The following is an 18,922-nucleotide window of genomic DNA, read 5'->3' on the forward strand; positions in this document are numbered from 1 at the left end:
GAACATTTCTTTATGAGCTTCGGTCTCATTGTGTCTTTGAACCACAGCTCTCCGTGTGCAGCCACTTTAAGCCACGCTGTCAGAATGGAGACTTTATCAAATCCCTGCGACTTCACGACGGTTAATAATAAACGACTCATTACATAACTCCTCGTGCCTCGCAGGGCAGGGTGCACGGGGAGAAGGGAGGATTTGTGCTTGGACAGATCTTTTGTTCTTTCCTGGCAGCTCGGTCTGTGACATTTTCGTCTCTGCGTGGGTGAAGAATTACAATCATAGTAGATCCACAAGGAAAAGTTGACTCCCTCTGCCGCCAGGAATCCAGTGTGATGGGAGGAGAGGAGGAGGGAGGAATGAAGGGAGGAGGAGGGAGAGGATGAATGTTGCCGGGTGGGGGAGGGGGCCTCACCGTACATGTATGAACAGTAGGATTAGAGAGGATAGTCGCTAAGTCACTGTGTGTTTCCCCGGTGTTACATCACAGTGTGTGTGGGAGGATGTTTCACACGTCTCTTCTCATCTGAGGATGAAGATGAAGCTGCAGGTTCACACGCACTGAGATCTTCCCTCAGCCAGTTTCATCTTCATATTAGAAATAGATTTGTCTTTTCTGTTCGGCTGCAGAAATAGATTCTTGCTTCTCCAGCTCCAGCCTGTATATTTCAGTCAGCTGAGCTCAGCCTATCCGGAGCCTCCTCCTCCTCCTCCTCCTCCTCCTCCTCCTCCTGCAGACTGAGCTCCACACATTTCTGTTTGGACTCGTTAGCGAGCAAGATGGCGCTGTTGCTGTCAGCACCTCGGACAGCTCCCCGCGCAGAAGGGAGCGCTTGATTCGGGTCCACTCACGTGCCGGAGGTGTCACACGTCCGATGCCGGCGGGTCTCAGCTCCCGGGATGATGTGACCGCGTCTCCAGGTGTGTGCGTAAAGCCGTGCGCCGTGCGCCGTGAGGTTCTGGATCAGCTCCAGCCTCCTCCTCCTCCTCCTCTTCCTCCTCCTCATCTTCTTCTCCTGCAGCCACAATCTCCACATCCAGAGGAGTAGAATATAAATAAGGCCCCGCAGTGACCGGACACCGGAGGATGCGTGTGCGCGTGAGCCGAACCTCAGCGGGATACAGAGGGATGAAGGTGCACGTTGAGTCCCGGAGGAGGAATGAAGCCGTGCTCCAGATCTAGTGTCGCTTAGACCGTCGTCCTCCTCGTCCTGCGGGTTTTCTGTCGCTGTGAAGATGTTGCTGCTGCTGGTGATGGGTTCAGTCGCTCTCAGCCCCGGATCTGCCCTCAGCTCCCACTTCAGCTCAGGTGAGGACACGTTCCGCCGCGAACATCCCACAATAATCCGCTGACATCTGGTTTTGGTCTCATGTAAACGCTTTTGGTGGCTGATGGACATAATGTCACTGTTCATCTACTTCTACACATGATTTGACCCCCCTCCCTGCACCTGCAGCTCCTAGGTGTGTGTTTGATTTTGAATGACAGCAACACAGGGGGAAATGATCGTGATTTAAATGTGTTGGTATTTTTCTTTATGTAAAGTTCAGCTGTGATTTCTGTTCCTCGGGTCAGCTGAGCAGTTTAAAGGTGCAGTACGTATAAAGGTGGAAGGGAAGGTGGGGAACAGGGGGATTGTGGGAATAGAGGAGCAGAGGCTTCCTCATTGTTTGGAATAAGCTCATTATTATGATGCAGCATAAGCATCGACTGGCCTGTCACTCAGGTGGTTTCTATGGCAACCGGAAGGTGCAGCATTCTGTGGCGATAATGTTTAAAAGCCATGAATCTTCATTCTATGGGAAAGAAAACCTTAAAAGCAGATGTGTGGTTTTTCCTCAGCATCAGTGATATGAAATTTAACGTCTTATCTGAACCTACGAATATCAATCAGACAATATCAGACACATTGTCTGTTTGAATACGTCTCAGTCAATAACCACAAGTTACAGAACAAGTGATTCACTGAGGAGGAAGAGGTGATGTTGGAGTTCATGATGTTCACATGATGGAAGCTGCAGGTTCACACTTTATGTCTGTATGTGTTGGACGAGCGTTCTGATATATAATATATAAGGTAAGAAAGAGAACGAGAGGTGTGTGTGTGTGTGTGTGTGTGTGTGTGTGTGTGTGTGTGTGTGTGTGTGTGTTGTGTGGCTTGCTTGGACTGTGTTAAAGGAGCAGTACGTGTAAAAGTGAAAGGTGAGAAAAGGGAGCAGATTTCTCCAGCTGGAGGAGAAGAGGATTGTGGGAGATGATGGATGGAGGCAGATTGTTTCTCACATGGTGGAGATCACTGCAAATAGCTGGTTTTCTCCATTATTATTATTATTATTATTATTGTTATTATTATCATTCGGCATAAGCAGCTACTGGCTTGTGCTTCAGTTGGTTTCTATGGCAACCAAAAGGTGCGGCACTCGGGTGGCTTTGCATCTTGTTTCCATCCATAAGAATGAGAGAGTGGACACTTGAAGTGAGGACACTGACGAGTTTCTTTATGATTGTGGTCAACAGAAACCTCACATGTCGTCCACTTCCCCTCATCCTGAGGCACTTGACTGCGTCTCTGCTGCTCTGCTCCTCGACGCTCCTCTAACGCCCTCCTGCCCTTTTCAAAACACATTCATCGAATTCCACAAATCTCCCGCTGCAGCGTTTTTCAGTCTCTGCAGCCGTCGGCTCGGACCAGATGAAAAAACAAAGCTCTTCCTCTCTCTCGTCTCTCTGCTGCTACAGAGAATCACAGGAACCAGGACCTCTGTACGTTTTCACTGAAATGTTCAAATCCAGACACTGAATTCAAATCACATTTATTTAACCAGGCAACATTTGCTTTCATCAAAAATCCTCCATTCCAGTTTTACATTTTTAACTGAAAATTAACTGTGTAGCACTTTTCCATCTGTGGTGCAAAGATGGAAAGAGGAAACGCAGGATATAGCCGACAGTATTTCTGGCAGCGAGCTGTCCACAGCTGTTCAGTTTTATATCAGCCGCTTTAACTGTCTCTGAGCTCGACTGGGTATAATGTAGAGAGTCGGCTCCTGGAGGAACCGATGCAGCAGCACGGTGATCGACTTCCAGGGAAACTTAGTGGCCGGTTTTAATCGTCTTCATTGAAGCTTTGATATTTTTACGGACCGAAATATTCAAAGTAAAACGTGTGTTGCTCCTCAAATCAAGCAGAAAGGTTTTAAATGTTTCGTCATCACTTTGCAAACATCTCCCCAAAATCCAGCCTCACACACTGTGTCTGGTTTCCTTGGACACTTTGTGGTCTCCGTGTTCCCTGATGTTCGCTCTGTTGGTTTGAACAGCTGATCGACTGGTGAAGAGTAATGGGAGATACAGTTTGTGACTCTGTTGAATGAGCATTCTGGTATTTTCAATAATGAGATGTGGATGTAAAGGCTGAGAATGAGAAGAGGGAACAGGAAAGTCAATACACATAAAATAAGACATGAGATGGAAAGAGAGAGAGAGGTGGAGGAAGAGAGAGAGGTGGAGGAAGAGAGAGAGGTGGAGGAAGAGACAGAGGTGGAGGAAGAGACAGAGGTGGAGGAAGAGAGAGAGAGGTGGAGGAAGAGACTTGTCCTGACTTGAATCCTGTGGTGACCGCTGTGTGGAGGGCGGGGAGAGGATGACATCACAGGCCAGGAAAGGCAGGGCTTGGTATCAGTGGTGGTGGTGGTGGTGGTGGTGGAGGGATTTTACTGGAAGAGCTGGCTGGATTCCCAGGGCAGATTATCCATTTCAAATTTCTCAGTGGGTTCCTGGCTGCTCATCCAGCAGCACACTCTAATTATCCGGGCACAAAACAGACGGACGACGGCGACGGGGACGTGTTTGGAAGCTCGGCTCCTTCGTTCCTAGAGGATTCCACTGAACCACCAGGCCCCGGAGCCGCAGGAGCAGGTAAACCAGGAGGAGAGCGTCAGTTTGCTGCTTTTCATCAAGTACAAGGTGTCAGCTGGACCCTTCATACAGAGACAGAAACTGCAGTGGAATTAGAGAGAGGGAGGAAGAGAGGAAGCAGATTGAGTGGATGCATCCTATGTTGTTTATGTTAGTTCACTAGATGGAGGAGGGAAGCATGCAGGATAACGTGCGTTCCCTTGGCAAGCAAAGCCATACATGTAATTGTTGCCATTTACAGAAGTTGAACAAGCTTTTAAAAAGCTCCCTCCTCTGATCTTCACCTCGGAGGCAGCTCACTCGGATCTGAGGAGACCGAGGTGGTCTTCGTTTAGCAGAAGTTGTTTTTCTGGAGTTTTCTCTGCAGTGTTTTCAGTTTGAGCAGAGCAGCTTTTACAAAACACAATCGTTCCTGTATTGAAAGGCCCAGAGTGTCTTGAGGGAGGCTGATGTCTCTGATTGCTAATAGCTTCTGCACTCTCTGTTAAGTGTGTGTGTGTGTGTGTGTGTGTGTGTGTGTGTGTGTGTGTGTGTGTGTGTGTGTGTGTGTGTGTGTGTGTGTGTGTGTGTGTGTGTAGTCTGTAAGAATCATGGGATATAAAAGCCTCTGATTGCATAGAAGTGTATTTATGATCAACACACTCTCACTCATCTGTCTCCACCTCTTTTAAAATGAATTCCAAACAGTTGTGACGAAGGAGAGTTCCTGTGGATGAAGAAGCAAAAACATTCGCATGTTACAATTGATTCAAATAGTTTCGTTGAACATCTGCATTGAAACACAGTAAATAACCTGCGATATGCTGCAAGATTAGAAAAAGAGCTGCAACAAAAATACTAAAGTCTCTTTTGTTTTTACTCAATCACAGTTTGACAGAAGCAACGCTGACGTCTTAATATTTACTAAATAACTCGATGACTGTTTCTAAAAAATAATCTCTTAAAGCTCATGTTGTTAATCCTGGAAAAGCAAAAGCAGGTCACCCCCATCTTCCCTCTCATCAAAGCTCCGCCCCCAAATCACATGAACGTGCACTAACAACTGTGAGAAGACGACTTTGCTCGCTAACTCGCTAACTTCGCTAACTTCTGACAACGGCCTCGTCTTTAGCTGCATCGAGCGCAGGCAGGTCGGTTGTGACGGACAGGTACAGCAGCCAATCATTTCATTTGGTCCAAATTACAGGACTGCCAGTTCTCAGACAAGTTTGTTTATTGATGGCTAATTGGACGTGAAGATAAAAAAGATAAGATAAAGATAAAGATCTCACCTTAAATCAACTAACTGAAGAATAAATGCATAACTGATCAGAAGTCTCTCGTGAATTATTTAGCTTAACTTACCTCATGTGACTGTAAACTGACCAATCAGACGACAGTACATGATCGTCACTGTGATTAATTCAGCTTCTCCTCACTCGTAAATTCATCCCTGTGGATTTAGAAAAGCATATAAACTGTAGAAACTATTATTTTAAATCCGTGTGGAGATACAAAGGTATCTTAATGAAATAATAATGATGTTTAATTCTTTATTGATCCTTGAGGGAAAGTCTTTTCTTCTTCTTGAGTCTCGCTGCAGGTCGGACGAGCCGTTAAAACCCTGCAGCCCTGCAGGATCTGGGGATCAGTTTCTTAAAGGCACTTTATCTCCCTGTTGAAGGACACGCTGCCTACTCACTTCATCCCTTTGTTGCCACGCAGAAACGTAGCTCTACGCAGAGTGAGTCACTATGTGGGCCGGGACGATTCAACGTGATCCTTTTGTTTGTAACTGTAACACGTAGATTTATACTGGAACTCAGTTAATTCAAAGTTCTGGTGTAAATAATAAACACAGACGCCCGTTTGTTATACTGCAGACTGGAGGTTAAACAGTGTCGTAATGAGAAGCAGGTCCCAGTAAACATCAGTTAGACATTTGTCAATGTTTTAGTGTCTTTCATGTGGACATTCAAGTTAAAGTTTAGTTTTTATGCTGATGCTATAAAACGTTTCATTGGAGTTTGAGATTGTAAATGTGTTGTTTATCCTCCTTCATCCTTTGAGAGTTGGAACAAGCTGGAAAAAGGGTTTTCTGACTTCAACACGTTATCCCTGGACTTGACAGATCATGATGTTCTGCTTCAGATCTTCACTGAGAGACTTTTCCATTTAAAGTCTTTAGTTTTAATTGTTGCAGTTGTTTGTTCTGAATCCACACAGTGATGGTCTCTGTTGATCGTCCGGCCCAGGCAGAGACTTCCAGCCTCTCTGCTGCTGTGCTGTCTGATGCAGGGTTTCTGCAGTAGTGCCCTTCAGCCAGCTTTAGCATCGCCAGCTCCAGTTGCTCTGGTTCAGGCCTGACTAATGGGTTGGATGATGGAGTGTGACACCAGTCACCTGTTCACATCTCCTCCGTCCCGACGCTCTGGCCTCCCTCTTAGCAGCTCCCGGTCACAGGGAAAGTCAAGCTTGTTTAGAGAGCTGTTGTTGACAGAATACACATCAGGGCTAATGGCTGCTTCATCCTGTGAGTCAGCTGAGATCGTGAATAGTAGAATGAGAGTAGTTTTCTATCATGTAGCGTCTGTGTTGGTGTTTCAGCACCATGGACAGTTCTCATAGTGAAGACTAACAGGGCAGAATGAGCTGTGATGTTTTAACCATTTCTTTACAGTGTATGTGCTCAGATTCAACCTTTATCTTATGTTATTCATCTTGTGAATTCTTCAGGCTGAGTCTGGTGACGTGATGATGAATAGAGTTTCATGTATCGGCCACTGAGGACAGTATTTCAAATGAATGAGCAGGGCTGATTGATGGCATTATGGGATGTGCAGGAAAGTGGCGATTTACCTCAAGGACCCTGTGGAGTTTCTTTCTTTAATAATTTTAAACAAAGAGCATATTGTATTCTATAGAAAAAAGGGTTAAGTGCTTCCCCTGCTCTTTATCCATGTTCACCAGCTGCTGCAGCTTCACCTTCCCTCTCTCGAGCTGCTGGGTCGCAGCATTTCTTGGCAACTGTCAATCTGCAGAATAGTTTAAAACCGTGGGCAGGAATGTGTGTTGTGTAACCTGCCTGCATGTGTATGCACTGTATGTACTGTGTGTACTGTATGTACTGTGTGTACTGCATGTACTGTATGTACTGTATGTTTTCCTAAAGCTGGAGACTTGTGCCTGTATTTCATGGAATATTCCAACACACAATGTGTCAATAGATATTTAGTCTATTAACTGTTTGTTTATTTCAAAATTCATAATGATCCCATTGAAGCTGAAAATGTCCCATAAGAGAATATTAATATCGTCGTGTCATCACCTGCTGCTCCCTGAGAGCAGGACATCTTTATCACATTCATCTCTCTGTCGTCTCCAGACGTCATGTCGGCCATTTCAAAACTCTATCTTCAGTGGTAATGCCCCCCCCGCACACGCCAGGATCCTTTTACATGAAACAGCCTAAAAAACAACCTGTTCTCTGGATGAAATCATTATTTATTTATCACCTCCACATTTTCATGTAATTACGATCGTTCTACAGGAGAGATTTGATTTCCTGGTTTGTTTTTGGCCTCTCAGCTGCGCCATTGATGATGAATTGATTTTCTTTGGAGTGAAACACAGTCAGAGACACATCCAGTTATCATCCTTGCTTTGTTCAGTGTGTTTGCACGAGAGACGCTCATCACTCGACTCGAGGACACAGTCAACAGATGAATGAGCTCCGCTCCGATCGGAGAACATTTGCAGAATCAATCACTTCAGCCAGGCTGTTGATTTATTTAGATCCTGTTGTTTCCCTCTGTAGATTCAGACTTTCCTCTTGTGTTGTTCCTCCTCTGTGTCTGTGTCATCATGTAATTCCATCTCCATCTCTCTGTGGCTGTGTGATGGAGGCCCTCCCAGTCCCTGCAGTATTACAGCAGGCTGTTAAGCTGTGATTTAGAGGGATTCTTTGTTGGCCGTGCTTATGGCTGAGAAATGGGGTGATTGGTTCAGAGGTTCAGAACGAGAGAGAGAGAGAGAGAGAGAGAGAGAGAGAGAGAGAGAGAGAGAGAGAGAGAGAGAGAGAGAGAGAGAGAGAGGAGGAAGAAAGGAGAAGAAATGATGTTGGTGCAGGAATGAGAGTGAGAGGAAAATCTCTTTATGATAAAAGAGCTGGTCAGATGTGAAGCTCCTGGATCCATGACGCAGATCAGCTGATCCACCTGAGCACCAATCACACGTCCACTCACTCACATCTGGCTCCGTGAGTCACGTTGGGCACAGATCCACTGGAACCTGAAACCAGCCTCGTGTTTAAACTGGATCCTTTGACTTAATGAACCTGCTGATATCTTTGTTGCAGCTTGTTTACACATATTGAATCAGTGTGGATGCTTTTCTATTTACTCTCAGATGACGTGATGCAGAGGACGCTCGTCTCCAGATGAACAGGAAGCACAAAATCCAAATGATAAAACTGACTCACCATGGTTTTTAATATTTACACAGTTTGTCATATTAATAAATCTTAGCTAGAATGTTTCTCCTGAGGGATGCTGAGCTTTATTGTGAAATTTTCACATAATTGAAAATTTTTAAAAATATAAACCACACCCACACACATCTCTCCGATGACAGGCGAGTTCAACCGTTCACAATAAGGACACAATTACATTTCCACTGTGAAACACGTTGGTTCAGCTCGGAGGTCGACCTGTGAGGTCACTGACCCCCCCACCCGTCCTGAGGAGCTGCCGTATGAGTCAGTAGCTATAACACAGCAGATACTTCCACAGACCGTCTCCATGGCAACGCATCTCACTGCATCATTCATCACACTTTAGTTCAGAGTCTTTGGACACATCAAGGTTTGAGCATGTGAATAAGACCAGTGTCTCTCTGACTGTCCGTCTGTCTCTGTCTCTGTCTCTGTCTAAATGAGCCACTTAATAATTTGCACGTGAGCGAGCGTGCACGTGAAGCTGCTGCAGGAGCTCGGTTCATGTTGTGATGGGCAGCGACAGTGAGGAGATGCTCATAGCTCAGAGGTGCAGTTTGTTTCCTCGTGTGCTCACTGCACATTTTAAAACGTGCATTGTGTGAGTTAGACTTCCCTGGATTTGATATGTTGGTCCATGTAGAGCGGGAGAAGAGAGCGAGCGTCTGTGGAGTGTGTGTGTGTGTGTGGGTGGACGTGTGAGTGGTTGCACATTGTGTGAGAGCATCTGCTCCAGTTCCTGGTTCGGGTCCGTTTCCTCGGCCGCTCCTCGTTCACAGATGAGCTCATCCAATCTTAAAAACATCAGTCACCCCGACCTGGACCAGCCGAGTCCCACAGGACCGGCGCTGGACAGGAACAATCCTCCAGATACACACACTCAGTTCACACTTTCCACTTTGTTGTTGTTGGCGACACAAGAAAATATAACACCAAAGCATATAGAGAGGAAACATAACAGAAAGAGGAGCAAACAAATGAAACGGTCATCATCAGTGTGTTCGTGTTTCACTGAACACTTTGATGATCAGAGCAGAAACTGAAGCAAATTATAAAGGTGCAGGTCGAGAGCTCAGAGATTATAAATTGGAGCCTGGTGGTAATTTGATGGTCTAATTTGTTAATGAAGTTTTGATCTTTGTCACTTTGTACGATTGTAAAGTCAGAGGAAGATTCTCCAGCACAGATTTGTGCATAATTCATACGAGCCAAGGTTGAGTTAAGAAACTGGAGAGATAACAACTGGAGGACGGATCATAATATCTCGACTGACTGATGGTCTGTGGCCACTGGGACGGCTGATACCAGTTTAACTTTGTGTCTCCCTGATGCTTCGGTTATGGGGATTTCAAACTTTGTCCGTCTCCAGAAAAAACTTAATTCCTTCTTCCTGAAAGATTTCACATTCACATTGATAATAATATATATATATATATACACAGATTAGTGCAGTTTTAAAGTATTTATCTTCTTTATAGTGATGCTCAATATCAGTATCAGTATCAGTCGTGTCTCTGTGGTCGTGAACACTGGCCCAGTATCACACTGGTTATACAAAGTGGTTATGTAATAAACCAACGAGGCAAATGAACAGTGAACAAAAAAGGAAATCATCCTGTGTTTTATACATTTATTCTGTTTGTACTTTTACATCCATACGCTCCATAAAAGTTGTTATTCAATGTTATTCACAATGCTCCTCTTCCTCAGAATACATTCCACATCGACTCAGTTATTAAATCCTAATTCATGTTTATAATGTTTCCTCATGATATTAGAAGCAAACTCTTCCTCCGGCTCTGAACAGGCGGAACTATATTTGGGCACCATCTCCTCCAGACAGCACTTGAAACACGTAATGTTCACGACCGTTTCAGATGCATCCGCTCATTGAAACGAGGCGGCACGATATACTAAAAGTGTTTCCATGGCAACCATGCTTAGAAACCGCCGCGCAACAGGGGGGCACTTTGGAGCGGGTCGGCTCGCCACCCTGTGATCACGCATAATCATGGCAGACGCACATCAAAAAGAGAACGCTTGGCCAGCATCTCTCATTAATACTTAAAAAGACAGTCAGGTCTGTGAAGAGATGCTGCACACACACACACACACACACACACACACACACACACACACACACACACACAGTTAAAAGCTTCTTTTATGCAGTAAAAACAAGGAAAATGCCTCCAGATTAAAAGTCTGTGTAATAATCATCTTTATAAGTTTAAATTTATATAAATTGACTTTATCCAGTGATATTAACTTTGTGATATTCACTTTCCTTTGTGACGTGTGGTGTCACTTTAGCTTTCTTCTTATTTTGATGGTGAAACACTGATAGAAACTCATTTATATTGTTTTTGTTTTCTTCAATGTTTAAACTTTCAATGTTTATATTGTTTACTACAAGAAAACCTGAATAATAATTCACAAAGTTCTCTTATGAAAACACAAAGCTGCAACACAACACGCCAGACTTCATCAACAACCTTTAACACAACTGACTCACAACAATCCTGGGAAATAACACACAATTCAACATCGTCAGGTAAATAATAATAATTAGCTCATTGAAAACAGGAGTTCTACATAAAAACCTTGTGTTGCATCATGTTCTCAGGTTTCAGTCGTGTCCTCTGGGCTTTTCTGGTTCACGTGCACGAACATGTAATGCTGCTTTCTGCCTGAGTGTGTCGAGCATGAATGTGTTACCTCTGTGTGTAGTAATGAGGTGTGTGTGTGTGTCTGTGTGTGTGTTATGTAATAATAGCCCCTGCATGGCATCTGTGATGTGATGTCACATCTGAGCATGGGCAGTCGGGGCCGGTGGGGACGTCGGACAGGGAGCGACGTTCTGCTCCAGTGGCCTCTCAACATTCATCAGACTGAAGAACAGAGAGACAGAAAGAGGAAGAGGAGGAGGAAGAGGAAGGGAGGAGAGGAAGAGGAGGAGGAAGAGATGCAGGAGCAGATAAAACAAGTCTGAGAATGAACGAGTGTCCAAACAGCAAACAGGGTTGCAGCTTTTGGGAAGTGGAAGAAAGTGCTGTGGGGAGAGAAGTTAGGGAGAGAGATGAGGAAGAGGAAGAGGAAGAGGAAGAGGAGGAGGAAGAGGAAGAGGAAGAGCAAGAGGAAGAGGAGGAGGAGGAGGAAGAGGAAGAGGAAGAGGAAGAGGAAGAGGAAGAGGAAGTGGACTGAGGAGTGGAGGAAGAAATAAATACAAGTGAAAGCGTCACAGTGATATTCTCCATAATGAAACTGCAGAGAGCAAAAAAAGTGCTGTTTATAATATATATAAGTACCAAGCTTTAGCTGTTTCTCACACACACACACACACACACACACACACACACACACACACACACACACACACACACACACACACACACACACACAGTGAAATCCCATCATCCCCAGGGACAGTGTTGATGGAGAGAAAAGAGCAAGTCGAGATGAGGGAAACAAAGAAGAGATGTTCATGTTGCAGAGGGATGAGGAAGCACCAGTTCTCTGTGTTGTGACCTTTAACAGATATCACACACACACACACACACACACACACACACACACACACACACACACACACACACACACACACACACACACACACACACACACACACACACACACACACACACACACACACACAGATTTAACTGGATGTCACAGCTGATGAATGAGTGTAAATAATGTGTTTTAAATTTAAAAAATGATTTTAATTCAAACTGAGGTGTTGAACAGACACAGTCAGCGTCAGTGAGGCCTCAGGAGTTAATGTCCCTGGTGGAGGAAGAGGAGCTGAAATCTTTTAGCTGAACTGAGGCAGCATAATAATTCAGAAATACTCAGCAAACATTAAATAAATTAAGAAAAGAAAAACTATTCAGGGTAAAAAAAAAAAGGTAGAAGGTAATAATGAATGTAAACAGGAGAGAGAGGGAAAGACAGAAGGAACCAATAAAAAAGAGGGAGAGAAGGGGAAGCATGGCATCAAAAGAAATGAAGGAAGGAAGACAGAAAAGAAGATGTCAAACAGACAGAAGTAAAGAAAGGAGAAGGAGTGAAAGAAGGAAAAGAGAGTAATGGAAATAAAGAAGGAGAAGAAGATAAAAAGGAAAGAGGGAAGGAAAGCAGGAGAAAGAGAGTAAATAATGATCTCAGTTTTAAACTCCAGCGACCAGAGTCTCTCAAAGTGAAATAATCGAGTAATGAATACAAACTCAAACTGGACTGGATTCCATTACTTGAGTAAATATATTTAAATCTGTGTCGCTGCGGGACGTCCTGCTGATGTGGGCCCCCGGGGACTCCATGCTGAATGAACCTGACGAGGCTGAGCTGCTTGTGAGGAGGGAGACGAGCCTCAGGTGGAGGAGACACTGAGACACCGGGGATCTGCAGACCTGTTCTCTGATTGGTTCACGGCTGTTGAACACAAAGAGTTTCGTGGCTCCTGCCTCTGAACTCCAGCTTCCTGTGTAACTGGGTAACAGCAGCTGATGGGAGGAAGAGCCGACTCACTCGTGATATGAATAAACAATCCTCCCAATCCTTTGTGAAATATGATGTTTTATAAGAATCTCGCATCGTTCCTGAGAGACGGCGCCGTGAGAGACAGGAAGACAGACACGATGGAAGGCGTCAGGTTCCAACACAGGAAGTGATGACGTTTGACTCTTTGAAGGGAGAAGTGTCTCTGGGGGAGTTTGTTGACGGTGACATATCGAGAGTTGTTATATAACCGTGTCTTCATGTCAAAGGCCTCGTGTGTGTGAAAACACTGAGTCAGCACTTTATTAGGAACACTAATAAGACGTGGAGGTTCCTCTCTTTGCTCTCGGACGCGCTTCTGCTCTTTGTGCCGTTGATTCCACAAGATGTGGAAAACTTTGCTTTGAGGTTTTTCTGCTGCATCTTGACGTGATCACATCATTTCACAACTGACAGCCGGGAAAACATTTTCCAGCAAATACAGCATCAGCCGCCGCAGCCGCAGCCGCAGCCGCAGCCGCAGCCTGGACGTCGACACGTGGCATCTGCAGCCTCATGTTAAACCCAGATTCCTCAGCGCCGGCTGTGTTTGTCAGTGAAGGAGATTCTGTGTGAGTTCAGCTTCAGGAGTTGGAACAACAGATCGAACTATTTGCAGCGTTAACAACCACGAGTGTAAAAACTTTACTTTCAGAGACAGTTGGTAGAAAGGTTGATTTCCTCTCAGGGACAAGTGTTTTTTCTTGGCGCAGCGTCTGTGAGGACGATGTGAATCCGGACTTGGATGAAGCAGTCACCATGGAAACCAGCTGATTTTCTTTCTATGTGTCTTTGCAGCCTGCTCTGGAGTCACAAACCCTGACGGCTGTTCGCTCACATTTGGTCGTGGTTACGCTCAGACAGCTGATGACGAACCACATGAGTCACAGTGGTCGTCTACACGTGTGTTTAGACGTCCGTCTTTTATCTCAAGTGACCAGAAGGACGATCTCTCCTCCTCCTCTGTGCACCGGCAGCTGGACACCAGACCGGGTCTGTTTTTTGGCAGCAGATTGTTCCTGAGCAGATCAGCAGCTTCATGCAGTTCACATGTGTTCGGCCCATATGGATTTGTTTAACCGTCCCCAGCCCCCCCCCCCTCCGCCCGTCTGTTTTCTGCCCCCGTCATCTTCTGCTCCGCCTCTGTTGTTTTATTTTTAACTGATGAGTCCTCCTGTTGTCATCCAGTCCCCGTATCTCTCTCTGATAAAAGTGCGGTGTCAGCAGAAGTGTGGCAGAGGGGGAGCGATGATTAATTTCACCATTGCCAGCGTTTCTGATGCAGCTGCACCGTCGGCTGCGAGGGGAGAAGCTTTGTCTTTGTCACCGTTTGGCTCATGTGTGTATCTCACTGTAAAAAGCTCCCAGTGACTCCAGCGTTTCCTAAACTCCTGACCCAAATCCCAACCATCTGCAGGGCGCGGCTGGCACTCTACTGCGCTTCTACTGGTAGAGGAACCAGGAATTAGGTATAATGTGCATGAAACAAATCGTTTTAATGAGTATAATCCCTTTAATCTCACATTGTAGACGTAATATTTAATATTCATGGGACTGAAGGTTTATGACATGGATACTCAGGGTGCTTTAGTAGAAGAGAAAGTCTTTGTTGACATTGTTCATTGTACAAGAGAAGGTTCAACAATAAAGGTAGAAAAGAAAGAAATAAGAGTGGGAACTGCTCTTTAAAATGACGTGAATAGATATAAATACATAAATCTTTTTATATATGTGTATTTATGAATTAATATATTTTAAATTACTGATGCAGGGAAAGAAACTGTTGTTATGGTTTGGTATTTGTTTACCAAGCTTTTGTAATGTAAGGTATAATTGTGTTTAGCTTTTTTTGACTTTTAGATCATTTTAATTTGATGATTATACAAAAATACTTAAAATGACAGAAGGCCTCTTAGTTTGTCCCATGTCCCATCTGCTAACATGGAGGAGGTGTGTTTAGTGCTGCAGCCTGCCACCAGGGGGCGATTGAGATGGTTTGGCTCCACCTTACGGAAGCTGTCATGTGTTTAAGTTTTATTTACAGTCTATATTTCAGACAAAAATAGTAAAGTAGGTTTTTCTTGATCCGGTGAAAACTCCCTTTGAGGTTGCCAGGCAACCAGCCGAGCCTTGGCCGAGCTCAGCGTCTTGTTCTCGCTCCGTCTTTGGCTCAGAGACGTGGCGGCTGTGTCAATCTGCTCATTTAACTCCTAATCAAGTGTATTTGCTCGAATGTCGATCTGGCCTCCACACGAACGGAGCTAATGAGTGACCGGGAGCTGAGCTGCTGCTCTGACGGCTCAGCGGCTGAGGTGCAGACAGTTTGAGCATCAAGCTGCAAAAACATCCTGAGACTTCTCTCTCTGTGCAGAACAAACACGTGAGCTTGTCAGATTCTGCCTCCGTCAGCTCAGCCTCCGACTCGCTGCTCTTCATCTCCACGAGTCTCTGAGTGCTGAGGAGAGACTCTCCAGGGGCGGAGCTGCAGAGCACACAGCTCCTCAGCCTCCTCTCTCTTCATCCTTTCTTCTTCTGCTCCCGTCTTCTCATGCTCGCTCCCTTTTCATCATTTAGTCATCAGGATGTGCTTCTCTGAAGATGCCCCCCCCCCTCAGAGAAGAGCAGTATGCAGCAGAAAGCATCAGGTCGAGCCCGGAGGAGAAGGCAGCAGCCACAGGGTCGAATCTTCTCTGAGCGACTTGTCCTTCCTGAGCTCAACGACCTTTTAGCAGAACTCATTTGTCTCTTTGGATTCAGACTCATTACAGCGAGAGGGTGAAGCCTCTATATTTCATGGAGCTCAGCAGTCAATGATATTGATTTTACACAAACACACAGTGAAGGAAACACAACAACAAGGTATCTGCTCCTTTCCGCTGGATGCAAAGAGACGATGTCAGAACGTTTAACGTTGTAAAGTGTCTGCGCCGATATGTTCCCTGTCCTCCGCTACCTGCTGCACTCGCTAACACTCGGGTGTGAGATGTGATGTGAATTCTTTCTTTCTCCTCCACATTTCTCCTGTTTACCGACAATCGCTTCCAGAGGATTTGATTTGAAACTTAGAGGATTCTGCACAAAGCACTTTGATTTACTATGTTATTAAAACTAAATTAATGTTGTGTTTCCTTGCTCCTGTTATTGGATCAAATTAATCAACAGGTTTCACAGATTGTGTGTGTTTCAGTAGAAAGTCAAACCAGAAGTGTTTCTCACAATCTTCAGAAATGTGTCTCTGATGCACACTTTACATTTTCTAGTGATTCTCAAACAGCTGTATAAGTGTTTGGATTCAAACAGCACATGTGAGGAAGCATCATTGTTGACAATATGAATAAATATAGAAAATCACCATAGTTACCTCATGTCCATGTTTGTTTGTGTGTTTGTTATTTCATAACATTTAAAAAACCTCTGAAGGGATTTTCATGAAACTTGGTGCCAGGATGTGATCAGGGGGCGGATCAAGGATGTTATCATTGTAGATTCTCTGATGTCACAGTCATACAATTGATTATAACAATAATAACGTACTAGTGTAGTAGTTGTGTTGACTGCTGTGTTTTGTGTTTGCCTGCGTGTGAAGTGTAGCGTGTTTCTGAAATATTAATGACGAGCTGCAGCCTCTCGTCTCTGCTGCAGGGGCAGGAGCTTTAAATAAACCACCACAGAGCGGCTACGTCTCTGCTCTCTGTGATCACCCTCTTGACAAGTACAGAGTAATTAAACCTGAAGTTCTTGTCCAGCCCATCAGAACACTAAATGGTTATTGACCGATTTAGCAAGTTGGCGTTTTCCACCTCGTCCTCCCTCTCTGCCGCCGGTGGCATCATGTTGTCATTGTTCTGGTTTTATTCACATGAGATTAGGGAAAGATTCTGTAAAATTCAGATGACGACTCTGCTGAGCCCAGAATCCTGCTTTTAACTGGTCAATTTGCACGTTGTTGTTTTCATTTTTGAATATTCTCTGCTCTTCCTACTTTGGCTGCTCCCCAAACACCAGTGTTCACTCTCTGTCAATTTATAATAAGAGGCTGATGCTCACTGAGAGCCATGTGCACTGCAGCTTTCAGAGGATCAGCACTAACTGGCTGCACTGTGTGTGTGTGTGTGTGTGTGTGTGTGTGTGTGTGTGTGTGTGTGTGTGTGCGCGTGTGTGTACCGCTGGGGCAGTCCCGCATGCTGTCCGTCCAAGTGTGTCTCCATGGTAACCGTTACATTTCAGAGCATCGGAGCAGAGTGAGAAAGAAAAATCACCCTCTGCTCAAATATGCCCCCAGAATTGGGAACAAGATATTATTTAGCAGGTCGGACGGCTGCACATGGAACATCGGTGATAATTCAAACCATCAGAGTCAGAAAATTGTCTTCGCTGACGTTAAACTGAGGCTCAGGGGAAGAAGAAACATCCGAGAGGCGTAACTCTCATAACGTCTTTCTTTTAATCAAACAATCAAGTTTATTGTTTCACAGAAAACGTCAAATCACCGTCACTGTTTTGCAGGATATGAACATTGTGCAACAGATCTTTTCTTTCCATGGGTCGTTGTTTGGTCTGTTGTTGTTTGTTTGGTTTGCAGATTTCACAAAAACTAAACCGAACTGATTTCCATGAAATTCTGTGGAGGAGTGGAATAATTCATGAATCTTGATTTAAATAGAATCTTAAAATCTGGATGTAGTTGATGTAAACGTGGTTTTATTAGAGAACTGTTGATGTGTTGTGTTCTGGGCTTGAATATTTCACATCATGTAAAATTAAATATAAACCCTCCTGAGAAAAGATTATGAGCTACTGCATGTTGCATAAGAACTGATTCTATAGAACACGTTGCTCTATTTGCTTTCTCATTGGTGCTTGAATGTGCATCTGCTCACATGATTCAACCAGATTCTTGCTCCTCAGCTTATATCCGTGTGTGTCCGTCTCTGTGTCTTGCAGATGGCGCCCCGCTGAGTGGGCTGTCCTGGTCGTCGTCCCTGGCTGTGGTGGCCGTCTCCTTGTTGGGCCTCTTCACCTTCGTCTTCCTCATGCTGGCCTGCCTCTGCTGCAAGAAGGGCAAGGCCGGCTTTAAGGTAAATGCCCCTGTGCTCACGTACCTGTGCACCCTCACACACACTCTTTATGGATTCTTGCATAGAGACACACACTTTAACGCTCTTTACCCGTGAGCGTTTTTCCAAATGGCCCAAACACAGAACATTACCCTCTCCTCTCGTTAGACGTCCATTATATTCTGCACGGAAGCTCTGCCTCCATTTATATTTAGAAATCGTTGATGGGAAGTAAACAGAGTCGCAGACAAAGGTGGCGCAGGCCGTGTTGGTGGAGCGGTCGCAGCCCTGCAGCCCTGCAGCCCTCCAGGACCAGCGTGTGTCGCTGGGTCTCCTCTCCGAGCATCATGTTGAAATGGGTCACGCCACTGACTGGAGATAATAGAGCAGCGAACAAGGAAGATTGTGTTTGTGCACTGACCGGATGTTAGGACTCGAATGTGAGAGTGAAGGTGCTGCTGCTGCTGCGTGTGTGTGAGGAAGTGAATGAGATTCACTCACTTTAAACTCATCACCTTATGGAGTAAACATAGTTATTTTTACCTCCGTCGTCTTTTGAACAGTCGTGACTCTGTGAGGCTTCACGATGGGACCAATTAAAAAATATGAATGCATCACTGAGGTTATTACAGTTCATCCTCTGGGGATCATGAATGCAAATCCATCCAATGTGATGATTTCCACATTTTCTTTACTGTAAATCATGACAATCACCTGGATCCAGATCCACAGCAGAATTTAAAGATTCCTTTTGAGTCCACATCCTTCCACCAAGTTTCATCACAAGTTCGTCCACTTGTTTTTGAGCGATCCTTCGTGGAGGTAAATTAAAAAACATTAAACGCTTTGCTTTTCTTCTCAACACTATAATTCATCTTCCTCCAAACTGACTCTCACCTTGAAATCTATTAACATAGTTCAAGTCTCTTTGGAGGGAGCCGTAGA

General features: G+C 44.8%; 1 protein-coding gene across 2 annotated transcripts in view; it reads left to right on the plus strand.

The window, feature by feature from the left end:
* Positions 1–762: 762 nt before the first annotated feature.
* The window catches only part of aatkb (apoptosis-associated tyrosine kinase b), a 36,518-nt gene continuing 18,358 nt past the window's right edge, over positions 763–18,922 (plus strand). The window contains exons 1-2 of one of the 2 annotated variants that reach the window (XM_035146737.2): positions 763–1,303; positions 17,865–17,998. In XM_035146737.2, coding sequence (XP_035002628.2) covers positions 1,231–1,303; positions 17,865–17,998 — 207 coding nt within the window. In that variant the 5' untranslated portion in view covers positions 763–1,230. Of the gene's footprint in view, positions 1,304–3,776; positions 3,914–17,864; positions 17,999–18,922 lie in introns of those variants that run through there. The other variant, XM_035146739.2, reaches the window with a different exon arrangement.

The sequence above is a fragment of the Hippoglossus stenolepis genome, chromosome 21 (assembly GCF_022539355.2).
Source record: "Hippoglossus stenolepis isolate QCI-W04-F060 chromosome 21, HSTE1.2, whole genome shotgun sequence".
Taxonomy (NCBI): domain Eukaryota; kingdom Metazoa; phylum Chordata; class Actinopteri; order Pleuronectiformes; family Pleuronectidae; genus Hippoglossus; species Hippoglossus stenolepis.